The 19,969-nt window shown below is 44.3% G+C and overlaps 2 protein-coding genes across 2 annotated transcripts in view; one reads left to right on the forward strand and one right to left on the reverse strand.

The window, feature by feature from the left end:
* Nucleotides 1-7,210: 7,210 nt before the first annotated feature.
* hoatz (HOATZ cilia and flagella associated protein) lies at nt 7,211-7,780 on the reverse strand. Its single transcript, XM_056288349.1, has one exon. The coding sequence runs from the start codon at nt 7,778-7,780 to the stop codon at nt 7,325-7,327; it is 456 nt and encodes a 151-aa protein (XP_056144324.1). The 3' UTR covers nt 7,211-7,324.
* A 1,657-nt stretch (nt 7,781-9,437) lies between these two features.
* The window catches only part of LOC130119314 (myosin-11-like), a 52,310-nt gene continuing 41,778 nt past the window's right edge, over nt 9,438-19,969 (forward strand). The window contains exons 1-5 of the mRNA XM_056287773.1: nt 9,438-9,602; nt 11,158-11,328; nt 11,701-11,857; nt 17,350-17,377; nt 18,430-18,529. Of these exons, the coding sequence (XP_056143748.1) occupies nt 9,438-9,602; nt 11,158-11,328; nt 11,701-11,857; nt 17,350-17,377; nt 18,430-18,529 (621 nt within the window). The remainder of the gene's footprint in view (nt 9,603-11,157; nt 11,329-11,700; nt 11,858-17,349; nt 17,378-18,429; nt 18,530-19,969) is intronic.

Raw genomic sequence — 19,969 nt, forward strand, 5'->3', positions numbered from 1 at the left:
AACCTAGGCAAAACTTACGGCAACCAATGCAGTCTTTGTCCTGTTGGATGATTCTCATTAGGGCGTCTTCGGCTGTTTTTCATTCAACATTCAAAAATAGAAAGAAACCCAGTTGTTAAATGGCATAATCCTAACCTCAACATGAACACAGTCATGATTCTTTGGCATTCACTTTTTGGATGCCCTTATAAGTAGCTTTTCTTTTTCTTTAAGTTGGGACAACTGGCTAGCAGTTTCAAATTCAGATGTGGCTTTTTTTTAATATGTGAGCTGGGGGGGAAGGGGATTTGGTTTTGGGTCGTCAGTTTGGTTCCCACCAGCTCCATTGAGACCTCATCAATAAGCTAAAGAAGGTTGAATCACTTCATCTGGACACAACGTTTATTGACAGATATGTTTCATCACTCAACGAAGTGACCTCTTCAGTCTAAACGGACTGCAGGTATCCTCACCCTTATAACAACACTATAAACTATAAACTATAAACATAACGACTGAAACCATCGACGAGTTTCATATGCAAATATGGACGTGACCATTAACTAGAGTTACAATGGCCATGTGTACTATTCACAGAGGATCTGGGAATGTTTGCAATCACAGCATTGTAAGATGGTGACAGATGTACTCTTAGCCCCCCCCCCCGCCCATCGGTTCAGGGATGGTCATCCTCTCTTCACATAGACGGCCTCTTTGACTTCTCGTTCAAACCAGCGTTCCTCCCTATCAAGGATGTGCACATCCTCATCCTTGAAAGAGGGGCCATTGGCCTGTGGATGGGTGTAGACTGCAGAGTCCTGGCCTGAATCTTTGTTGTGTCTCTTGGCCAGCGTCTGTTTGGTTTCCCAACGCTGGGAACGGGGAGTCAAAGAGGCCATCTATGTCTGTGAATGTTCTCATTCATCCAGGTCATGGTTATCCAAAGGAATTGAATCAAGTTTCGCCTCTCATCCAAGAGGCTTCATCAGTTCGTGCCTTTCTGACTAGACCAAGCTAGTCTGACTGGCTGGTGATGAAATGTTGAGGGAATGACCATCCCTGAACCTGGGGGGGGGGGTTAAGAGTACATCTGTCACCATCTTACAATGCTGTGATTGCTATTCCCCAACCCTCTGTGAATAGTACACATGGCCATTGAAACTCTAGTTAATGGTCACGCCCATATTTGCATATGAAGCTGGTCGTTGGTTTCGGTCGTTATGCCCCTCTGTTGTTTATAAGGGTGGGGATACCTGCAGTCAGTTAAGACTGAAGAGGTCACTTAGATGAGTGATGAAACCTCTCTCAACAAACGTGCCCAGATGAGCTGACTCAACTTTCTTTGATTTTCTTACCTGGATTATTGAACATGCATAAAGACATATCAATATGGATAACAGATGTATCAGATTATATCATTTTCTGTGTTTTTACTCTCTGCCTGTTCTGTAAATCTGTGTTTACAGGGCCTATAAGGCAGGGACCCACAAAGACTTCCCTGATGGACAGCCCTGAAACTGGGCTTCAGCATGTGCAAACACGGGATCAAAACTCTGCTGAAGCTTTGACAGCGGTGTTTCATTTGTGTTTCCTTACAAATCCAGGTCGCTCATCTAGCCTGTTTGTGAATTTGTCCTTCGCTATCACAAGATGCTGGAGGTGTTCCGGTTGCTAGGCAACAGCGATCCAATTGTTTCCTCAGGTAATCCATCAGGTAAATCCTGCATGTAAGCTTGTCTAAATTTATCTTACTTTACGAAATGCTCAATTTGTCTTTGTACACTGTGTGAAATTTTGCGCCGTCTTTAAATAGGGTGCTGGTGGCTTAACATCAAGCGATGTTTTTATGATGGTGAAGAACTGAGAAAGCTAATTATGCTGTTAGCAGCTCACAGGTATGCACACACACACACACACACACACTTACATCGTCCTCATGCAACACCTTCTAGTCAGTACAAGAGAAATGAATGAACTGACTTTTCTTATATGCAACCTCCAAACAAATGCGAGTAAAATGGGTTTGAATTACCATCTGCTTCACCCCCTTGTCTTCCTCTTCATTACCTGTTCTTCTAGTGGAGCGACTGAGGGGGACCATGAGCCCGTCGAGCAGGATAAGGTATCTTCTGCAGCTGTTGATACCAGACACATTTAAACAGGATGGGCTTGGCTACAGCCAACATCTGGATCAATATGAACACGACGGACACAAAGTAAGATTAGGAAAATTAGAAAAGCTATGGATTCCCCACCTTCCCCACGACTGAACTTTTCGTCTAATTGCAAGTTCACATTTGCATGTATTCACCCTATTGCAGAGTGAAAAAGTGGAAGTACGACTCTTTAAACGCATCTCTCTATGCCCGTCTACCTCTTGTCTCGACGCTGATGAGGCTTAATGGGACCTTTTTATATTTCAGCCATCCACCGATGCTGCAGTTGTTGGTCAAAAATCAGTCAGTCTGAACCGTTTTGCTGGCAGAATAACTTTGTTAGTTGAGTTGTAAAGACATCAGCTACAGAAGACCCCCAGCAATCCCCAGACCCCACACTGAGGACCCCTGGCCCAGAAGTGTTGTCAAAAATTGTACAGCCCCCGTCACCGTGAGTGAAATCTCAAATATCAAGACATCTGCTCTCCATTGAGAATAATCTTCCTCTCAAGCTCTATCTGTCACTTACAGAGTGATTTAATGTGATTAAACGAGCTCGCCGGCAGCTGGCTCACAGAGAGGAGATAAATCTGCTTCTGTCCCGCTGAGAGATGAGATGACATTGGTAGGTAGACTTAGATACCAACACTCTAAAACACTGTTAGGATGTGTCAGTCCATCTTACTTAGTGTTTGGCAAAATTCGGGCCCGTGTCCAGTGTAAAAGTGTTGCAGCAATGAGAATCGGGTTATTTCAAGTTGTGTCAATTTGTTTTGCTTGAAGTACAGCTCACTGAAATGACGACAATGAGTAAAAATAACACAACCTGAAACACCATAAATACTTTTGGCAAACAGTATACAAACACTTTTATTTTGCCAAGTTTTATCACATCGGGACTCTTGACTCACGCATTGCTCACTGTGACAGGTGTGCACTAGCAAAACATGTTCCACAGCTACGAATGTGGCAGAATATGAAGTCAAATCCAAACACAGTATTAAACGCAAACAACAGACTACCTACAGACGTGGGTGGAAGCTGAAAGATGGGCCACAACAGAGTTCAGTTGAATCACAGACAAAACGCCTCTGTAATTTGCAGCCTACATAGAAGATAGAGAGTCTGAGGGAACTGGGCCCATTTCTGGACAATATTGAGTTTCCCTGACAATCTTGACTATGTTATTAGGATCCACACGCTGTCTTTATCTTCAACGAGGGAGGGAGAGAGAGAGAGAGGGAGAGAGTGTTACAGTTGCCTTTTTGGAGGGTTAGCACAATTTAGAAACTATAAATAAAATACCTAGAGGTCTATGAAGCCCTTGCTAGAATATAGTTGGCAAACTTGGGCATTTAAGGTACAACATGTAAGGTCCCACCTGGGAGCTGCTGGTGTGTTTGCATTCAGACCACAACATAACAGATTTTGTGTAGGGCTGTCAGATTTCTTAAAACATAAAATAAATGGGTAAAATCTTTTCTTTTTTTTCAGGAGAAGCAATAATTTGATTAGCATACGTACATGATTCTGGTGGATGTGCTATTTTTATCTGACTGAAAAGTAGATAAATGTGCATATTGTACCTTCGTGTCGGTTAGCACTGACACACCCACGGTCCCTATAGTTTCCTTAGATTAGCCGTTTGTCACAGTAACGTGTGAGCAGTTGAACGCTTACAGGATGATTTACTGACATGTGAAAAGACTAAACGGTGGCACTGTTCAGTCGAAAGCTTGCCATGCATCTGTGTGTAATGTCCATCTGTTGGTTGCTAAGCGAAGACCACAGATGGACAGGATGGAAATGGCTGGACAAGCAGTTTGGCGCCCCCTGCTGATTCCCAGTGAAACCAAGCACTTAACTAGTTCATACTGTGAGAAGATGGAGGAAGGCTTCGCCACAAGGAGTCTCCATCATTTTCATGCCAGGGAATCCTAACATAACACATATTATGCATCAAAGCCCATCTGATAATGGTGTGTCCTAGAAACACCCATCAAAACCTACAATTTGTGCTCAATTGAAAATGTATGTTTTCACATTTATTTAACAATGGATAACAAACAAAACTGAAACCACAGCTATCAATATCAATCTCTCCAACCATCACTTCAACTTTTGTGCAGTTCCCTCACAGTACTGACTGTTTTATATATCACTGACAACCATACTACAATTTGGGTTTTGTACTGAGCACTCTTACTTAGGAAATATACTGTCAGAAAGTATTTGAAATTGTATATTTCGAAAGTCAGTTACTCTATTGTAAATGGCTTCAGTGAAACTACAGTACTGCATTGTATTGTGGCCACACACTTTACAAAAATATAGAAATGGTTGTTGCTTAGAGTGCAAATACAGTGAAACACAGTACAGTAAACTGACTGTAAAGGCCGGCAAAGTGACTTACCTATTTTCATCGCGGAACATACCAACAATTGATGCCACAGTATGACGGCTCAGGTTTGGCTGAACCCTTTGGCCAACCTCTCTCATGGAGAGGCCATGATTGACAACGTGATCAATGATTGTTGCCCTAATTTCATTAGAGCATCTTACACAAACGCCACGTCCCCTGACAGGGGCCCCGCTACCTCTACCACGACCTCTTCCTCGTCCTAGCTGAGGTTGTTGGTGGCAGCCTCCTCGATCCATGCTTGGTACCAGCTTCAATCTATTGACCTCTTGTATAGGTTGAGAACTAATTGATGAATTGTGCACAGAGAGTTCACACAGGTGCTGATGATATTTGGAATTGAGAGAGCAGTTTCAGTAGGCTGCTACTAAGTGTCTGCAATGTGTTGACATTGTCATTCAATTAGGTTTCGTGTCTCTCTCTGAGAAGTGTGTTAACTGTTTCGAAAAGTGTGTTAAAATTCAAAGAAAATTGTGTGAAAGCAATGCGAAATAGTTAACCCATTTGCTAGAGAAGACTCTTGCTGTGCAAAGAAGGTGTGAGTATTAGATTAAGTTGACCCATGATTCGCTAAATGTGTGTAAGCAATCAAGAAAAACTCTTAAGAATCTCACTGTTACTCTCACGAATTAACGTTCGCAGCGGCCTCACCCAGTACTGTCGATGCAGTGTCTTAGTCCACGTCTGCGTCTAAATTTTTGTCTTTGTTAGTTGGCTGCGAGAGCTTGGTCTGCTGCGCTGTGGGCCCGGGGCCTTGCCCAGAGCTGCACCAGAGGTAACACCGAGGGCGGTCTGACAGGACGTGGACGCAGGGCAGGCTAAGCTAACTGCTAGCCCATGCAAACCGGCAGTTCCGATAACACTGGGGGGGGGGGGTCTGGCGGCAGCCTAACCTGGCGTTGACTGGTGTTTTTGATGTCGTCGTGTGGAGTGCGGGGAGGTGTGTCAAGGGTGTCTGGCTGGGAGAGCTGGTGCTGGATAGGCTGGGAGGGCTTGATCTGCTTTGTCCGGTTGCCACAGGGACCACGGCCCCTGCCTGGAGCTGGGCCCGACCGAGGAGGAAACACGGAGGGCGGTGTGACAGGATGCAGCAGGCTAGGCTAACTGCTAGCCCATGCAGACCGGCGGTGCCGACAGTCATCCTGGCTGGCGTTTGTTCCATTGGACAGTGATTTTTTTTTTCTTTATGGTTTGGATATATGTGTTAGTTTGAATATGTGTTCTTGTAGTTCTTAAACGTGTTTTTGTCTGTAAGTTGCACTGCTGTGGGCTGGGGTTAATGGCATTTTGTTTCACTTCATGTGCGGAAGTACATGAGTGGAAATGACAGTGTTCCTTCCTTTACTGTTTTACACTTTGGGAGACTGATAAGATGAGAGAAAACTTTTTATTTTATCAAAATTGTTGTTCTTATACATTTCTAGATGTGTATAATCTCAAATAAATGAAATGATACCACACACAAACACACATCACCAAAATCTGGTTTCCACCAGAAACCGACCAGGCACTTCTGAAGAATTCAAACCACAACATTTCTTTTATGATATTTCTATTGAAATCAAGGCAGCATGGGGGCCAAAGAATCGAGGACAGGTTTTCTGTCATATGACGAGGATGTCAAAAGAGGTAAGAAGGCTAAAATCATTACATTTGCATTAACATTAGCTTAGTGCCCTGTGATGGACTGGCGGCCTGTCCAGGGTGTCTCCTCGCCTGCCGCCCAATGACTGCTGGGATAGGCTCCAGCGTCCCCGTGACCCTGAGAGCAGGATAAGCAGTTTGGATAATGGATGGATGGATGGGATACTGACATTAAACTAATGTTGCAGAGGACCTCCATGAGCATTCCCAAGTACAAGTAGAGGAGCCTCCAGACAACACTTAGAGAATAAATGCTCTACTCGACTGTTTTTTTTAAAATTATTATTCTACATCTTGGATATATATACAAGTGTACTGAAGTTTCAAATGATATCACTGGCTTTGTGTTGTGTCATGTGTTAGCATATTAAAAATAGTATTCTGTGTCTCATCAGTGGACCAACCAAATTACACAAAGTGAATGGCAGGTCTCATCTTCTTTCATGACTCAGCCTTCTCTGGAATTTGAATGCGGACAGAGGAGCCAGGCTTCACCTCCAGTTATATGGTGTTGATTGAGGACAACTGATTAGGCCAATATTGTCAAGTGTGTAAGAAATTCAATAGGCTGTAAAAGGAAAAAAAACAGTCTTGCAGAGCCACTAAATATAAATGCCAAAGTAGACTTAACAAGAATGCATTATATTGTTACGTATGGTTGCCTTAGCGGAGTAATTTTCATATACTGTAGATCTCAGTGCATATGCATTTTTATGCAAGCGCCATCGGGAGTTAGGCCTATGTGAATCTTGAGATGTCAGTGGTAAGGGAAGGGGAATTTGAGCCTAATCTTGAAACAAATTGAAAAATTGAGAAAAATGTCAAAACAAACTAGGAAAGTGTGTCTCCAAAAGCAATGCTAGTGGATTTGTGATGGCTATATTGCGCAGGTTGCTGGCTTAACTCGGTAGTTGCTAGGATGTTAACAGGTTTCTATGTGGATTGGACGCTATGGTGTACCAGGAGGGAGCTCAGATATTACTAAAATGTTGCTAGGGTATTGATGGTGGTTGGCCTCTCTATGAATTTTGTGATGCCACTGGCAGTAGGCCTAGTAAAAAAAAAACTTACAAAGGACAAGTGTCTCTTCTTTTTCTGCCCACTTTATAGGCCCGCTGTCATTCAGCTACTGAAGGGCTCTAACGAGATCCTTGTCCACCTCCAGGTCCTGTGAAGGTTTTTGGCCTGTTGGTCCGCCGTCCTCCCTCTTCGGCTTGTGAGCGCGGGAGACGAGCTCCTTGTGAATCCTCTGCTCCCTCTGCTTCCTCAGCAAAGCCAAGACCTCCTCCCTCCGGTTGGCCAGGGCCAGGTACCTCCGTCTGTCCTCCTCCTGGTGTCGTGGGGGCGGAAGTCCACTCGGCCCGGGCGGAATGGCCGGGGAGCAAGATGTTCTCGGGCGCGCTACCGGAAGCCTCTGCCTGACGTCCGCCGTCACTAGCCGAGACTCCGGCGGCGGGAGCAGGGAGACGGAGCTCCACAGCCGCTTGGCGTGTGACGCAGCTTCCGGAGACGAGCCTTCAAACACGATGAGGAATTTGTCAAGCTCCACTTCCTCCGTCGGTAACTCCTGTTGGCTTTCCATAAATTTTAAATATTCAGCTCACACTTGAAACACGTAGGAAGGGAAAAAAATAAATGAATAAAAACACGGAAACGAAGAGAGAGCGTCAGGTAACGGCATACAGTCGTCCGGTCCGTGCGCTGTTGCGACACTGGTCGCTATGGGAAACGCGGCGCTCCCCCTCCCCGCCTCCTTCCCAGGTGATTAAATAGCGTGTCGGGGGGCAGAGGAAGTCAGTCGGCATCTCAGCATCCACCTGTCTCACCTCTCACCCCCGGAATACTTCGTCCAGACCCGAGGCAGCACATCGCCACTTCAAAGTAAGTATAAAGTCATTTTATTATTCTGAGACCGACATCAGATCACTGCCGTTCGAAAAAACTCGTTAAAGTTGCTGTGGGGTGTTGTGCATGGGGCACGTGTGCATCCTACATATGTTAATACATTTGTGTAAGTAGAATTTAAGCTGTTATAATTCATGACCATCGCAAAATTGTAATGCAATGATCAAATTTAATTGGAGTTGGAACAGTGCTGACCAAAGGAAAAAGTTGGGCAAAAACACTGAGTTTTCACTCTTGGTGTAGTCTATTGCATAGCCAATGATCTTTTGTATTATATTCATACTTAAAATTGAAACTTCCAGTAAATGCAAACTAATCCTAAATCCAATTGTTTTTTTTTCAAGCAGCATACCTACTTTGCTCCTTCTATGTAAATAGCCACACACGGAAGCATCTTGTGACATGTCACCATTTTGGTGCAAACAGTAAGCTTGACTGGGCACATGAGCTACACCTTATAAGGTAGCATGACTGTAAAGTGCCCAGAATCCCTCTTTAGGCTACTAAGCCACTGAGCACAAGGTAGCCAAACATGGGCATTCCAGCATGGCACCTCAGCTTTTGGATAATAGGGGTTATCGGTGTGCTACTTTACATATTTTATCATCTCATGATAAATAAGAGGCCAAAGCAGACAGCGCAGCCTTGTGACCCATGGGTAGAGGCAGAGACGAAGATAAGTGAGTAAGTAGTGCAATGCAAAGATAGGGAATCGTATCTATGCTGAAATGCCGTGCCAGTGGCTTCACCTCTGTATCTGTCACTAAGGTCATTAAAAGCAAATGGAAATTAGCATGGTGGCATTTGGATTCAAAGACAGCTGATTATAGCACTGAGGAAGAAGAAGAGAGAAAGGGAAAACATCAGGCAGCTATTTTCACGAGTGTGGTTTTCTCCTTGCTGTCGTTTTTTGCATTCTATCTGATGAGACGGAGAGAAATGACTTTGTGATCCTGTATTCAAATGCATGGCATACAAACTTCACTTTACGTCATGTACTTTCCTTCAGATAGGGTTCCTCTAGACCTCAAAATAGGGCCAACAAAACAGGAAGAAGATAACGATATTGTCATATATTTTGTGTTTTTGCTGTCATCATCTCTCCATTTCCAGAAATGTACCATTGTGTATGTTGAATGTATTGAAATTTGGTTATTTCCCTGCGTGGCATCAGCAGGTCAGAGGTCAAATCAGCTGCAAAGGAAACACCAGAGACCAACCCAGCCTTCGCCAACACAGCAGAGGTCGACTCAGCCGGCAGTGACTCGGCCGACATCAACTCGACCGCCTGCAATACAACAGAGGTCGATCCGACTCCCAGTGACACCTCCGAGATGGCTGACCCAGCCAGTGATGACAACAAGTATCTCTTCACAGAGAATGACTTTCACAACAGTGGGGTGGCACAGGCCGATTGGTCGGCCAAGAGGATGGTGTGGATCCCGTCAGAGAGGGAGGGCTTTGAGGCAGCCAGCATCAAGGAGGAGAAGGGTGATGAGGTATGACTGTGGCTGCCATCATCAGATGGTGTTGACACATTTCAAACTATGTACAGATTAATCTCTTGTGGTTTCAAATCTGCAGGATTCTGTTCCTGGACCTTTTTTTTCTTTTTCTTTAGAAAACAGCTTGAACATGCATTTAATCTTGAATCATCTACCTCAGAACTCAGAAATTACTCAACAGTGAGAGAAGATTACCTAAACAAATACTTGAGGATAACTGTCCCACTTAAAGGTAGAATGAGTAAGATTTTCCTAAAAATCAGCGTATAGACTCATACAAAAATAATCCTTCTCAATCATCACTTATGACCCAGTAGATGTGAGTGACAATGTCTGTATCTGTATCTGCAGACACCCTGTCCTCCACCTGTATTGTCTTATTTTGCTGTGTACGGGATGTTTCTAGACGTTAACCTTCAGGCAGCGGGACTCTTTAAAAACGTAGAGACCAGGTGCCAGATCGAGATCGTAAGCACACATCCAAGAGGAAGCTACGTCAATGGCGGACACACAGCATCGAAAAGACGCAAATATAGCGAGGCGAAACGCCAAGTGGACAAAGCTCGTTCCAAAACGAGAGTGAATCTGGGGTTGGCACTGGCAACCACTGAAAAAGAGGATGGGGATGAAGAGCGATGCGGAGTTGGCCTGTACACTGGGATGTGTTCTGGTAACTGTGGTCAGGGGGCGTATCCATCGGGTGGCATTGAGGAGGGGCCAACTTTGAATGTTGTTTAAAAACTGCAGCCAGCAAATCCTACTCGTTCTACCTTTAAAGTTTGATGGATTACTCATGTAGCAACTGTTTTTGCAAAGAATTTGATGGATTGCAGTAGCATGTTTTGTCTCTACCTCGTATACAAAACGATAGCATCACATATAGAAGATAAAGCTTCAAATGATTTCCCAACTTATATTTTATTCAATTTTCTCATGGGGGGGGGGGCAAATCGAGAAAAAATATGGGTAAATACTTAGTCTTAAAAGTTACCATAAAATGATCGATACTGTAAAAATACAATAACAAGAGAACAGCGGCCGTAGTAAATTAATATTTACAGCTGGTTTAGTGGAGATAGCACCTTCTTCTTTAGGACGGTCAATACATATATCCAGACTGGGGGTGTTACTGAAAATAAACCCACCCAAACTCGGTTTACTTGCCTGTCTAGACTGCTCGGGAAATAAATCAATCTGATGGTGGGTGGTTTTTTTTTTTGTGGCTTCTGACAGTGATTCAGTCATCTCAGCATATTGTACTGCAAAATACACTTTCCCAAATGGTGTGAGTGAATGGTGACAGTTAAATGAATAACGTTCTGCTGTGGGCCATTTAGTTTTTATTTTCTTAAAAACACAAAACAAACTTTGTGGGAAATTGTTAAAATAGAGGTAGAAATACCACACTTCATATTTTTGATGAATTATCCCCTGACAAAATTGAGAGATCCACATGGCAGGTACTTCTGGTACTTAAAGATTATGTTTTAAGACCTGTTGTTATCGGTCCGTCTCAGCAGTTTAAATCCCATATCCACCTTACCCTAAGGTGCTGGTGGAGCTCTCCAATGGTCAGAAAATGAAGGTCAACAAGGACGACATCCAGAAGATGAACCCACCCAAGTTTAGCAAGGTGGAGGACATGGCCGCTCTCACCTGCCTGAATGAAGCTTCAGTCCTTCACAACCTCAGGGAGCGCTATTTCTCCAGTCTGATCTATGTGAGGGGACACACACACACACACACACACACACACACACACACATACATACATACATACATACATACATGCATACATACATATAGATAGATACATTGATAGAAGTCATGGCATACAGTATGTGCATTCACACAAATACACATTGACTACAGATATGTTGTACAAACAGATGTGTTGGTAACACACACACACACACACACACACACACACACACACATACACACATATATATGTACACATACACTGCACATGAATCCACCCTTAACATCTGTCCTATGTACTTCAACACATGTACTACACACACACACACACACACAAACTACATTTATTAACCCCTAACATCTGTCTTATACACCTGCTGTTATCTTCAAGACATACTCAGGTCTGTTCTGTGTGGTGGTGAACCCGTACAAGATGCTGCCCATCTACTCTGAGAAGATCATTGAGATGTACAAGGGCAAGAAGCGCCATGAGGTTCCCCCACACATCTACTCCATCACAGACAATGCTTACAGGAACATGATGCAAGGTAGGTGGGATGATGGGGATGCAGGTGGTGATATATAAGTCAGCCCTTCTATGAAATAAACACTAAGTGCTATACATCTACCAAGTCAAGACAATAAAATTCAATCAAGGACATGACAATGTTCTGGTGCGCTGCTGGGCTGCGCCCTGCATCTCAGCATGCTCTGTTTGCTTTGTGTTTTGTTTAAATGTTTTTTAAATGTTGTCTAACTCGTCGTGTCTATAAGACATTTCTTCATGCAAAGTGTGAGATAAGTGTCCTTGAAAACTCTACTTCTGATTCTGTGGATTATTGGCTTGTGCGGACCATGTCTATCGGGGCACACCTGAGTGGCAACATAAACAGATGTGGTGCGGAATCATGGCTCGCATGCTCGTACAGTCGAGAGACTTTGGTGGAGCTACAGCCCGAGCTGACTAGGGAGATGACATCAAGCCACTTCTACCATTCGACATTGGATAACACCCCTCAGGAGCGAAATCAGAACTAAAACGGAGAAAGAAACAGACGCTCTGTATAAATGTTATTATTATTATTATTATTATTATAATAACGAGAGGGGGTATTCGGAACCGCCTACAGCGGAGATTCAATTGCCCACCCCTTCCATCAATCTGTAGCGATCGGAGACAGTCACTGGACTGACTGACTGACTGTAGGACCGTGGCTGAGACTCCTGTGTTCAGTAACGACCTTGTTGGGGGAAGCCATTGTTCCACAACCATGGGGAGGGGCAGAGTAAAGGAGCAATCCTGGGGTAGTGCGGTGTATGGGACACAGAAGCTGCCATTAACTAAGTCTTTTGCCTCTTACCTCTCCTTCCTCGTTGGTTCTGTTCGGTTCTGATGGGGTGTTAAAATTAAACCGCACTCTCGGGGGTTGTACAGTGTATGAGACACAAGTTGTGAAAAAGAGATTTCTATCTCTCTCATTCTTCCACGCCAGCTCGCCACAGATAATTCTTACAAACCTGCACTTATTGAGCAACAAAGTAGATACAATATGGACATACACAAGGTACTGTTATGAATTTTGTAAGGCATCTTTGTTATATGGGGGGCACAGTGGCGCAGTGGCTAGCGTGGTCGCCTCACAGCAAGAAGGTCCTGGGTTCGAGCCCCGGGGTAGTCCAACCTTGGGGTTGTCCCAGGTCATCCTCTGTGTGGAGTTTGCATGTTCTCCCCATGTCTGCATGGGTTTCCTCCGGGTGCTTCGGTTTCCTCCCACAGTCCAAAGACATGTAGGTCAGGTGAATTGGCCATACTAAATTGTCCCTGGGTGTGAATGTGTGTGTGTCGGCCCTGTGATGGCTTAGCAGCCTGTCCAGGGTGTCTCCCCGCCTGCCGCCCAATGACTGCTGGGATAGGCTCCAGCATCCCCGCGACCCTGAGAGCAGGTTAAGTGGTTTGGATAATGGATGGATGGTTGGATCTTTGTTATGCTTCACAGAAAGCTGGCTACAATCTACAATGCCCAACTCTCTCTTTCAAGTCCCTGGATTCACCTTTGTGCGAGCAGACAGGGATGTATAACCTCGAGAAAATTAGGGGAGGTGGTATTTGCATGTACATAAATTATCTATGGTGCTGATTGCACTCAGTAAAATGTAAGATCTATGATCCCATTGTAGAAATTCTTGGCATGACGTTACGACCTTTTTATTTGCCAAGAGTATACGGGTGTATTTTGCTGTTTGTAGTATATGCGCCTCCCAACGACAAAGCATCACAGCTGGCCAACACCATAGCTGATCGTGTTCATGAGCTACAACTCAGCTATCCCAATGCACTGGCAATAGTGCTCAGGGACTTGAACCAGTGTCTCTTGGAGTCTGTGTTACCTGGGTTCCAGTCTCGGAACACAGGCTAAATTGTCTGATGACGATTTAGCTCTAGAGACAACGGCCAATATTTTGGGGCTTCTGGTGTAGCTGCTGTCCTCCGTTTTCTATGAAGACTTCATCTTCCATGCGCCCATCATTGTTTACAGTTGGATTAGCAACTCGAGATGCAAGAATGGAGTTGTAGTTGAGAGACCATGTTTACGACCGGATTGTTTCACAAGTAGTCGACACGAGTCAAACGTTTCTCCAAAAAATACACAAACACCGATACTTTTAGGAGGTGTTTTAGGTCCAGACGACATTTCGGCCAATGCATTCTCAATTGCTCTCCACATGGACTGTTACCATTATGCAACCAAGGCATGTTCCTGTAGAAATCACCACCTACTCAAACTTGATTGGTCAATACTACTCGGACTAAAATGGAAACGGAAACCACAACGCTTCCGATACCAAAATCTTGTCCCATGCCTACTGATTCTATATATAGAATCTGTTAATAGAGATTACCTGGGTTCAAGCAGTATGTTAAGGACCAGACCCGAAAAGGCAATATCCTGGACAAATGTTTTGTAAATGTTGAAGGTGCTTACGTGTCTAAGTGTAGGCCACCCATATTAAATTCTGATCATAATGTTGTGCACATGATCCCAGGGTATAAGACCAAACTCAAGAGAGGTAAACCAGAAAAGAAGGCAATAAGGACACAGACTAATGAAAGTACGGAACAACTGAAAGCCTGTTTCGATTGTACAAATTGGGAAATCTCTGCCCTGTGATGGACTGGCAGTCTGTCCAGGGTGTCTCCCCACCTGCTGCGCAATGACTGCTGGGATAGGCTCCAACATCCCCGCGACTCTGAAGGCAGGATAAGCCGTTTGGATAATGGATGGATGGAAATTGGGAAATCTTTCCATATGGTTCACCAGATGAAATGGCTACAGTTACAAAGCAGGTTGTCCCCACAAAGGAGATCAAAATCTATCCAAATAATAAATCGTATGTGCCTAGGGACAGAAAAAAAAAAGTTACAGATACAAGCAATGTGGTTTTCAATAACAAAAATTCTGGAGCACTTAGACAGAAAAAGAGCTAAAATCAGATTAAGGGAAGCAAAATTGTCACACAGACAGCTTCTGGAAGACGGTTTTAAAGTCAGTAACTCCAAAAAGGTGTGGAATACCATGAAAACTATGACAGGAATGTCATCTCCGACTAAACTTGTTGTGACAGACAATGAAGCTTGTTTTGCCAATGACCTAAACACTTTCTTTACCAGATTTGAATCACTAGATAAATCTGTTAAGTGCACCAAAATACTTAAAACTATTATACCTGCTACCTCAGACAGAATTGCCATCATGGTCGGAGATCCGTAGGCACACACACACACACACGCACACACACACACACTGTCCCTCAGTCATGGAAAACTTTGCACATAAATCCATTGTCCAAATTCCATGTCCAAAACGACGTAAGGATTTTAGACCAATAGCTCTTACCTCATCTCATCTCATCTCATCATCAGCCGCTTCTCCGGGGTCGGGTCGCGGTGGCAGCAAGCTAAATAGGGCACTCCAGATGTTCCTCTCCCCAGTAATGCCCTCCAGCTCCTCCTGGAGTATCCCAAGGCATTCCCAGGCCAGATTGGACATGTAGTCCCTCCAGCAAATTCTGGATCTACCCCGGGGTCTCCTCCCAGTTGGACATGTCCAAAAAACCTCCAAAGGAAGGCGCCCAGGAGGCATCCTAATCAGATGCCCGAACCACCTCAACTGGCTCCTTTCGACACGAAGGAACAGCGTCTCTACTCCGAGCTCCCTCTGGATGTTAGAGCTCCTCACCCTATCTGTAAGGCTGAGCCCAGACACCCTACGGAGGAAACTCATTTCAGCCACTTGTATCCCTGATCTCACCCTTTCAGATGCTCTTACCCCAGTGGTTCTAAAATCTTTAGAAAGAATTCTGCTCCAATATCTTGTCAGTACAACAAAAGACAAACTCGATCCATGCCAATTTGCCTATAAGCAGGGTTTTGGTACAGACGGTGCTGTTGCCACTTTGGTTCATATCATTTCTAAGCATTTGGACAAAACCAACGCCTCTGCAAGAGCCCTCATTCTAGATTTTCCATCGGCTTTCAGTATGATACAAGCAGATATTTTGGTGTCAGAAACAGTCCAGCGGGAACTGAATCCCCATTTGATTCATGGATGTGCCTCTTTTCTCACTGACAGAGTCCAGATTGTAAAGATGCACAAAACCCTTTCATCTGCCATCACGACCAACATTGGGGCACCCTGGGGTTGTGTGAGTTCAGCCATGCTCTCACTTTCCATACTGACAACTGCTGTACATTAATTCATTATCCAAACCACTTATCCTTACTCAGGGTCACGGGGATGCTGGGGAGACACCCTGGAGACACCCTGGACAGGCTGCCAGTCCATCGCAGGGCCGACACACACACATTCACACCCAGGGACAATTTAGTACAGCCAATTCACATGACAAACATGTCTTAGAACTGTGGGAGGAAACCAGAGCACCCAGAAGAAACCCTAACAGACATGGGAAGAACATGCAAACTCCACACAGAGGATGACCCCCAAGGATGGACTACCCTGAGGCTCGAACCCAGGACCTTCTTGCTGTGAGGTGACCGCGCTAACCACTGCGCCACCATGCCGCCCTGACTACTGTACAGATATACCAAATCACATTGTAAAGAAGAAGAAAGCCACTTTATTTTGTCATTGTTATTCTTACAGAACACTAAGAAGGTAATTCAGTACCTTGCAAACACAAAAAAAAAAAATTGTATGCGCGCATGCAAAAAGGACTACTCATTTTTATTCTTTAGGGTTGGCAGGTCTGCGTTATGAATCAGCCTGCAAGAATACCATATTAAGGCTGGCTAACGACATTGTTTCTGACTCCAACCATGTCCTGAACAGAACACAAATGGTACCATCAGACCGGAGATACAGGCTTCCACGATTTAATAAAGTCGGACTGAAGCACTCTTTTGTGCACCAGTCAATCCTAAAATTAAATATGGAGCTTTATCCTAGATCAAATGTAAGTTGAAGGGCCTTAATCAATATCTTCTGTGTTTGTAATGTTATGTTACGTGTATGTATATTTGTTTCTTGTCTTAATTTTTGTCTTTTATGTGATGTTGCAAATGGAGATGCTGCAATGCAAGAAATTTTTCAGACTTGATCTGACAAAGTATCATCATCATCATGAAAAGCAGCCTAGCTATGTGTAACACAAAAACTGTGTGTGCTCCTTTGACTGCATGCTGTCCGGTTTAGATGGTCTACCGGTGACCTCGAGCCAAGTCCTACTTTCCATTCACCTTCAGAATAGCCATACATGGAGCAACAAGACTAAATAACTCCCATGCAGCCTTGCATCCACCTGCTATTTTTAACCAGTATGAGGGATGAGGGCTAATCTCCTCCACTACCAGTTTTGAGAGATGTTTTCCTCTGGTGTCTGAGGGAAGGGGCGCTGCCAGAGAGTTCATGTTTGGTACGTTCAGCTTGGCTTGAACTACCGAGTTCAGGTCAGCTAATGTGCTCGTTTCACCTTTTAAAATCTCTCTCTCTCTCTGTCTCCATTTTCCTTGTGTTCACAGACCGTGAGGACCAGTCCATCCTCTGCACGTGAGTCGAAATACCAAACATCAACCTTTTCTTGGATCACACATTCTCTCTGTTACCACACACACACAAATTTTAAGTGTTGAAGATAGAGCTAATTTTAATGGTCAAACACTATGAGAATGACGTAGAGCTTGGAGTTGCTGTAATCTCTAAGTGCTATTTCGATAAATCTAACTACAGTGAAAATACAGGTTGGTGACTTTAAACATCATGATGAAATTTATGTTTCATTAATAACATTCAAATGCATGTGAAGTTATAATGAGACATTTTAAAAGTTGTCTGACACCTGATCTAGCCTTCGTCATTGTAACCCATTCACTTTAGTGTCGGACCCTGCACAATGGGTCAGCTTCTAAAAACGATTAACTTTCTGTTTTTCCTTCCTTGCCAGTCCTTTTCCACATGTTGCTTCTATGGTCTGCCTTGCTACAATCCAATTGCATGGTCTTCCTCGCCATGATAATTCTGTATGGTCTTCTGTACCATGATTCTTTCTAAGAGGAGAGAAAACGCTTTGTCATACATACAACAAAATTCGTTCTGTGCTTTTAACCCATCGTATGCTAGGAGCAGTGGCCATCTGCAGTGCAGCACCCGGGGACCACGTCCAGTTCTTTCTTCCTGTTGCCATGGACAGGGGCATAGGCAGGAGTATTAACCTTAACATGCATGTCTTTTTGATGGTGGGAGGAAACCAGAACATGCAAACTCCACACAGAAAGGACCTGGGACAGCCTGGGGTTTGAACCCAGGACCTTCTTGCTGTGAGGCAACTGTGCTAACCACTGGGCCACCATGCTGCTTCTTTCATCTTCCTCACAACAGTCGTCCTCCTCAATTTTACCTCACTTGCGTTCATTCATCCTATTCATCCTCACCCCACCTGTGACCCGTGTCCCCTTCTGCATCACATACCATCTCCTCTCGTCTTCTACTATGTATCTCCTCTCACTCCATCTTCTAGTCCTAAGGTTCACCCTCCCCCATCCAAACCCTATATACGTACCTCCGTTCTTCCTCTCATATCTTCTCTCCTTGCTGGTTTGCAGAGGTGAGTCTGGAGCAGGAAAGACAGAGAACACTAAGAAGGTGATTCAGTACCTTGCTGTCGTGGCCTCCTCTCACAAAGGCAAGAAAGATGGCAACCCGGTGAGTAACCTCGCCCCTGGCAGTTCAATAGTCAGTGTTCAGGACTCATTGCACTGTTGTATTGGTGCTACAGTCCTGTCATTTAACAATTTAACTTTGAAATGTTCCATAATGTGCTTTGATTCAGCGGTATCAATCATTTTGTCATGTTTTACCTGAGATTTAAGAAAAAAGTGCATTCTTTTCAAGATGGTGTCTTAGTTCAGTAAAGCTATGAGAGGAGAATCTATGTATAATATTATCCAAAAGAACTGTTTGACGATAGCGTATTGCGAGAGAGTTTTCATTTGTAAACTTTGTATTACCCTATCATGTAATAGTTAAAATGCTTATATAGAAGGTTTTGTTCGCATTGTTTACAATGTCTCATTACTGCCTTCGACCGTTTCATGTCTTAATGCATGCTCAATAATCCAGGTAAAGAAACCCCAGAAAGCTGAATCAGTTCATCCGGACGCAACGTTTATTGGGAGAAACATTTCATCACTCATCTAAGTGACCTCTTCAGTCTAAACTGACTGCAGGTATCTCTACCCTTATAAATAATACAGTGGCATAATGACCAAAACAATGATTGGTTTCATATGGTCACGGCAACTTGCATATGAAACCGATCATTGGTATCGGTCGTTATGCAACTGTATTTTTTATAAGGGGGGGGGGGGATACCTATGGCGTCCAGATAGTATAGCGGTCTATTTCGTTGCCTACCAACACAGGGATCGCTGGTTCAAATCCCCGTGTCACCTCTGGCTTGGTCGGGCATCCCTACAGACACAATTCACTGTGTCTGCGGGTGGGAAGCTGGATGTGGGTATGTGTCTTGGTTGCGGCACTAGCGCCTCCTCTGGTCGGTCAGGGCGCCTGTTCAGGGGGGAGGGGGAACTGGGGAGAACAGCATGATCCTCCCACGTGCTACGTCCCCTTGGCGAAACTCCTCACTGTCAGGTGAAAAGAAGCAGCTGGCAACTCTACATGTATCGGAGGAAGCATGTGGTAGTCTGCAGTCCTCCCCGGATCAGAAGAGGGGGTGGAGCAGCGACGGGAAGGTTCGGAAGAGTGGAGTAATTTGACGGATACAATTGGGGAGAACAAGGGGGAATTTTTTTTTAAAAAGGGTGAGGATACCTGTCAGTTTAGACTGAGGAGGTTACTTGATGAGTGATGAAACGTTTCTCTCAATAAAGGTTGTGTCCAAATGAACTGACTCAACCTTCTGGGATTCGACCATAACACTTTTCCAAGTATTAAATTACAAATTTTACATGACAGGATGTGAAAGCCCCGGTCCTGGTCAAGGTGAGGACCGCTGCACTTACAGAACCATCTCGAACTTTATTATTTGTGCTGCTGCTGGTGGCGGTGGCGGGGGCAGTGGCAGTTTTGATCTTTTGCAAAACAATCCAGACTGAAAAATGAATTTTCCATTTTGATTTAAAC

Source organism: Lampris incognitus, chromosome 10 (assembly GCF_029633865.1).
Source record: "Lampris incognitus isolate fLamInc1 chromosome 10, fLamInc1.hap2, whole genome shotgun sequence".
NCBI classification, from domain to species: domain Eukaryota; kingdom Metazoa; phylum Chordata; class Actinopteri; order Lampriformes; family Lampridae; genus Lampris; species Lampris incognitus.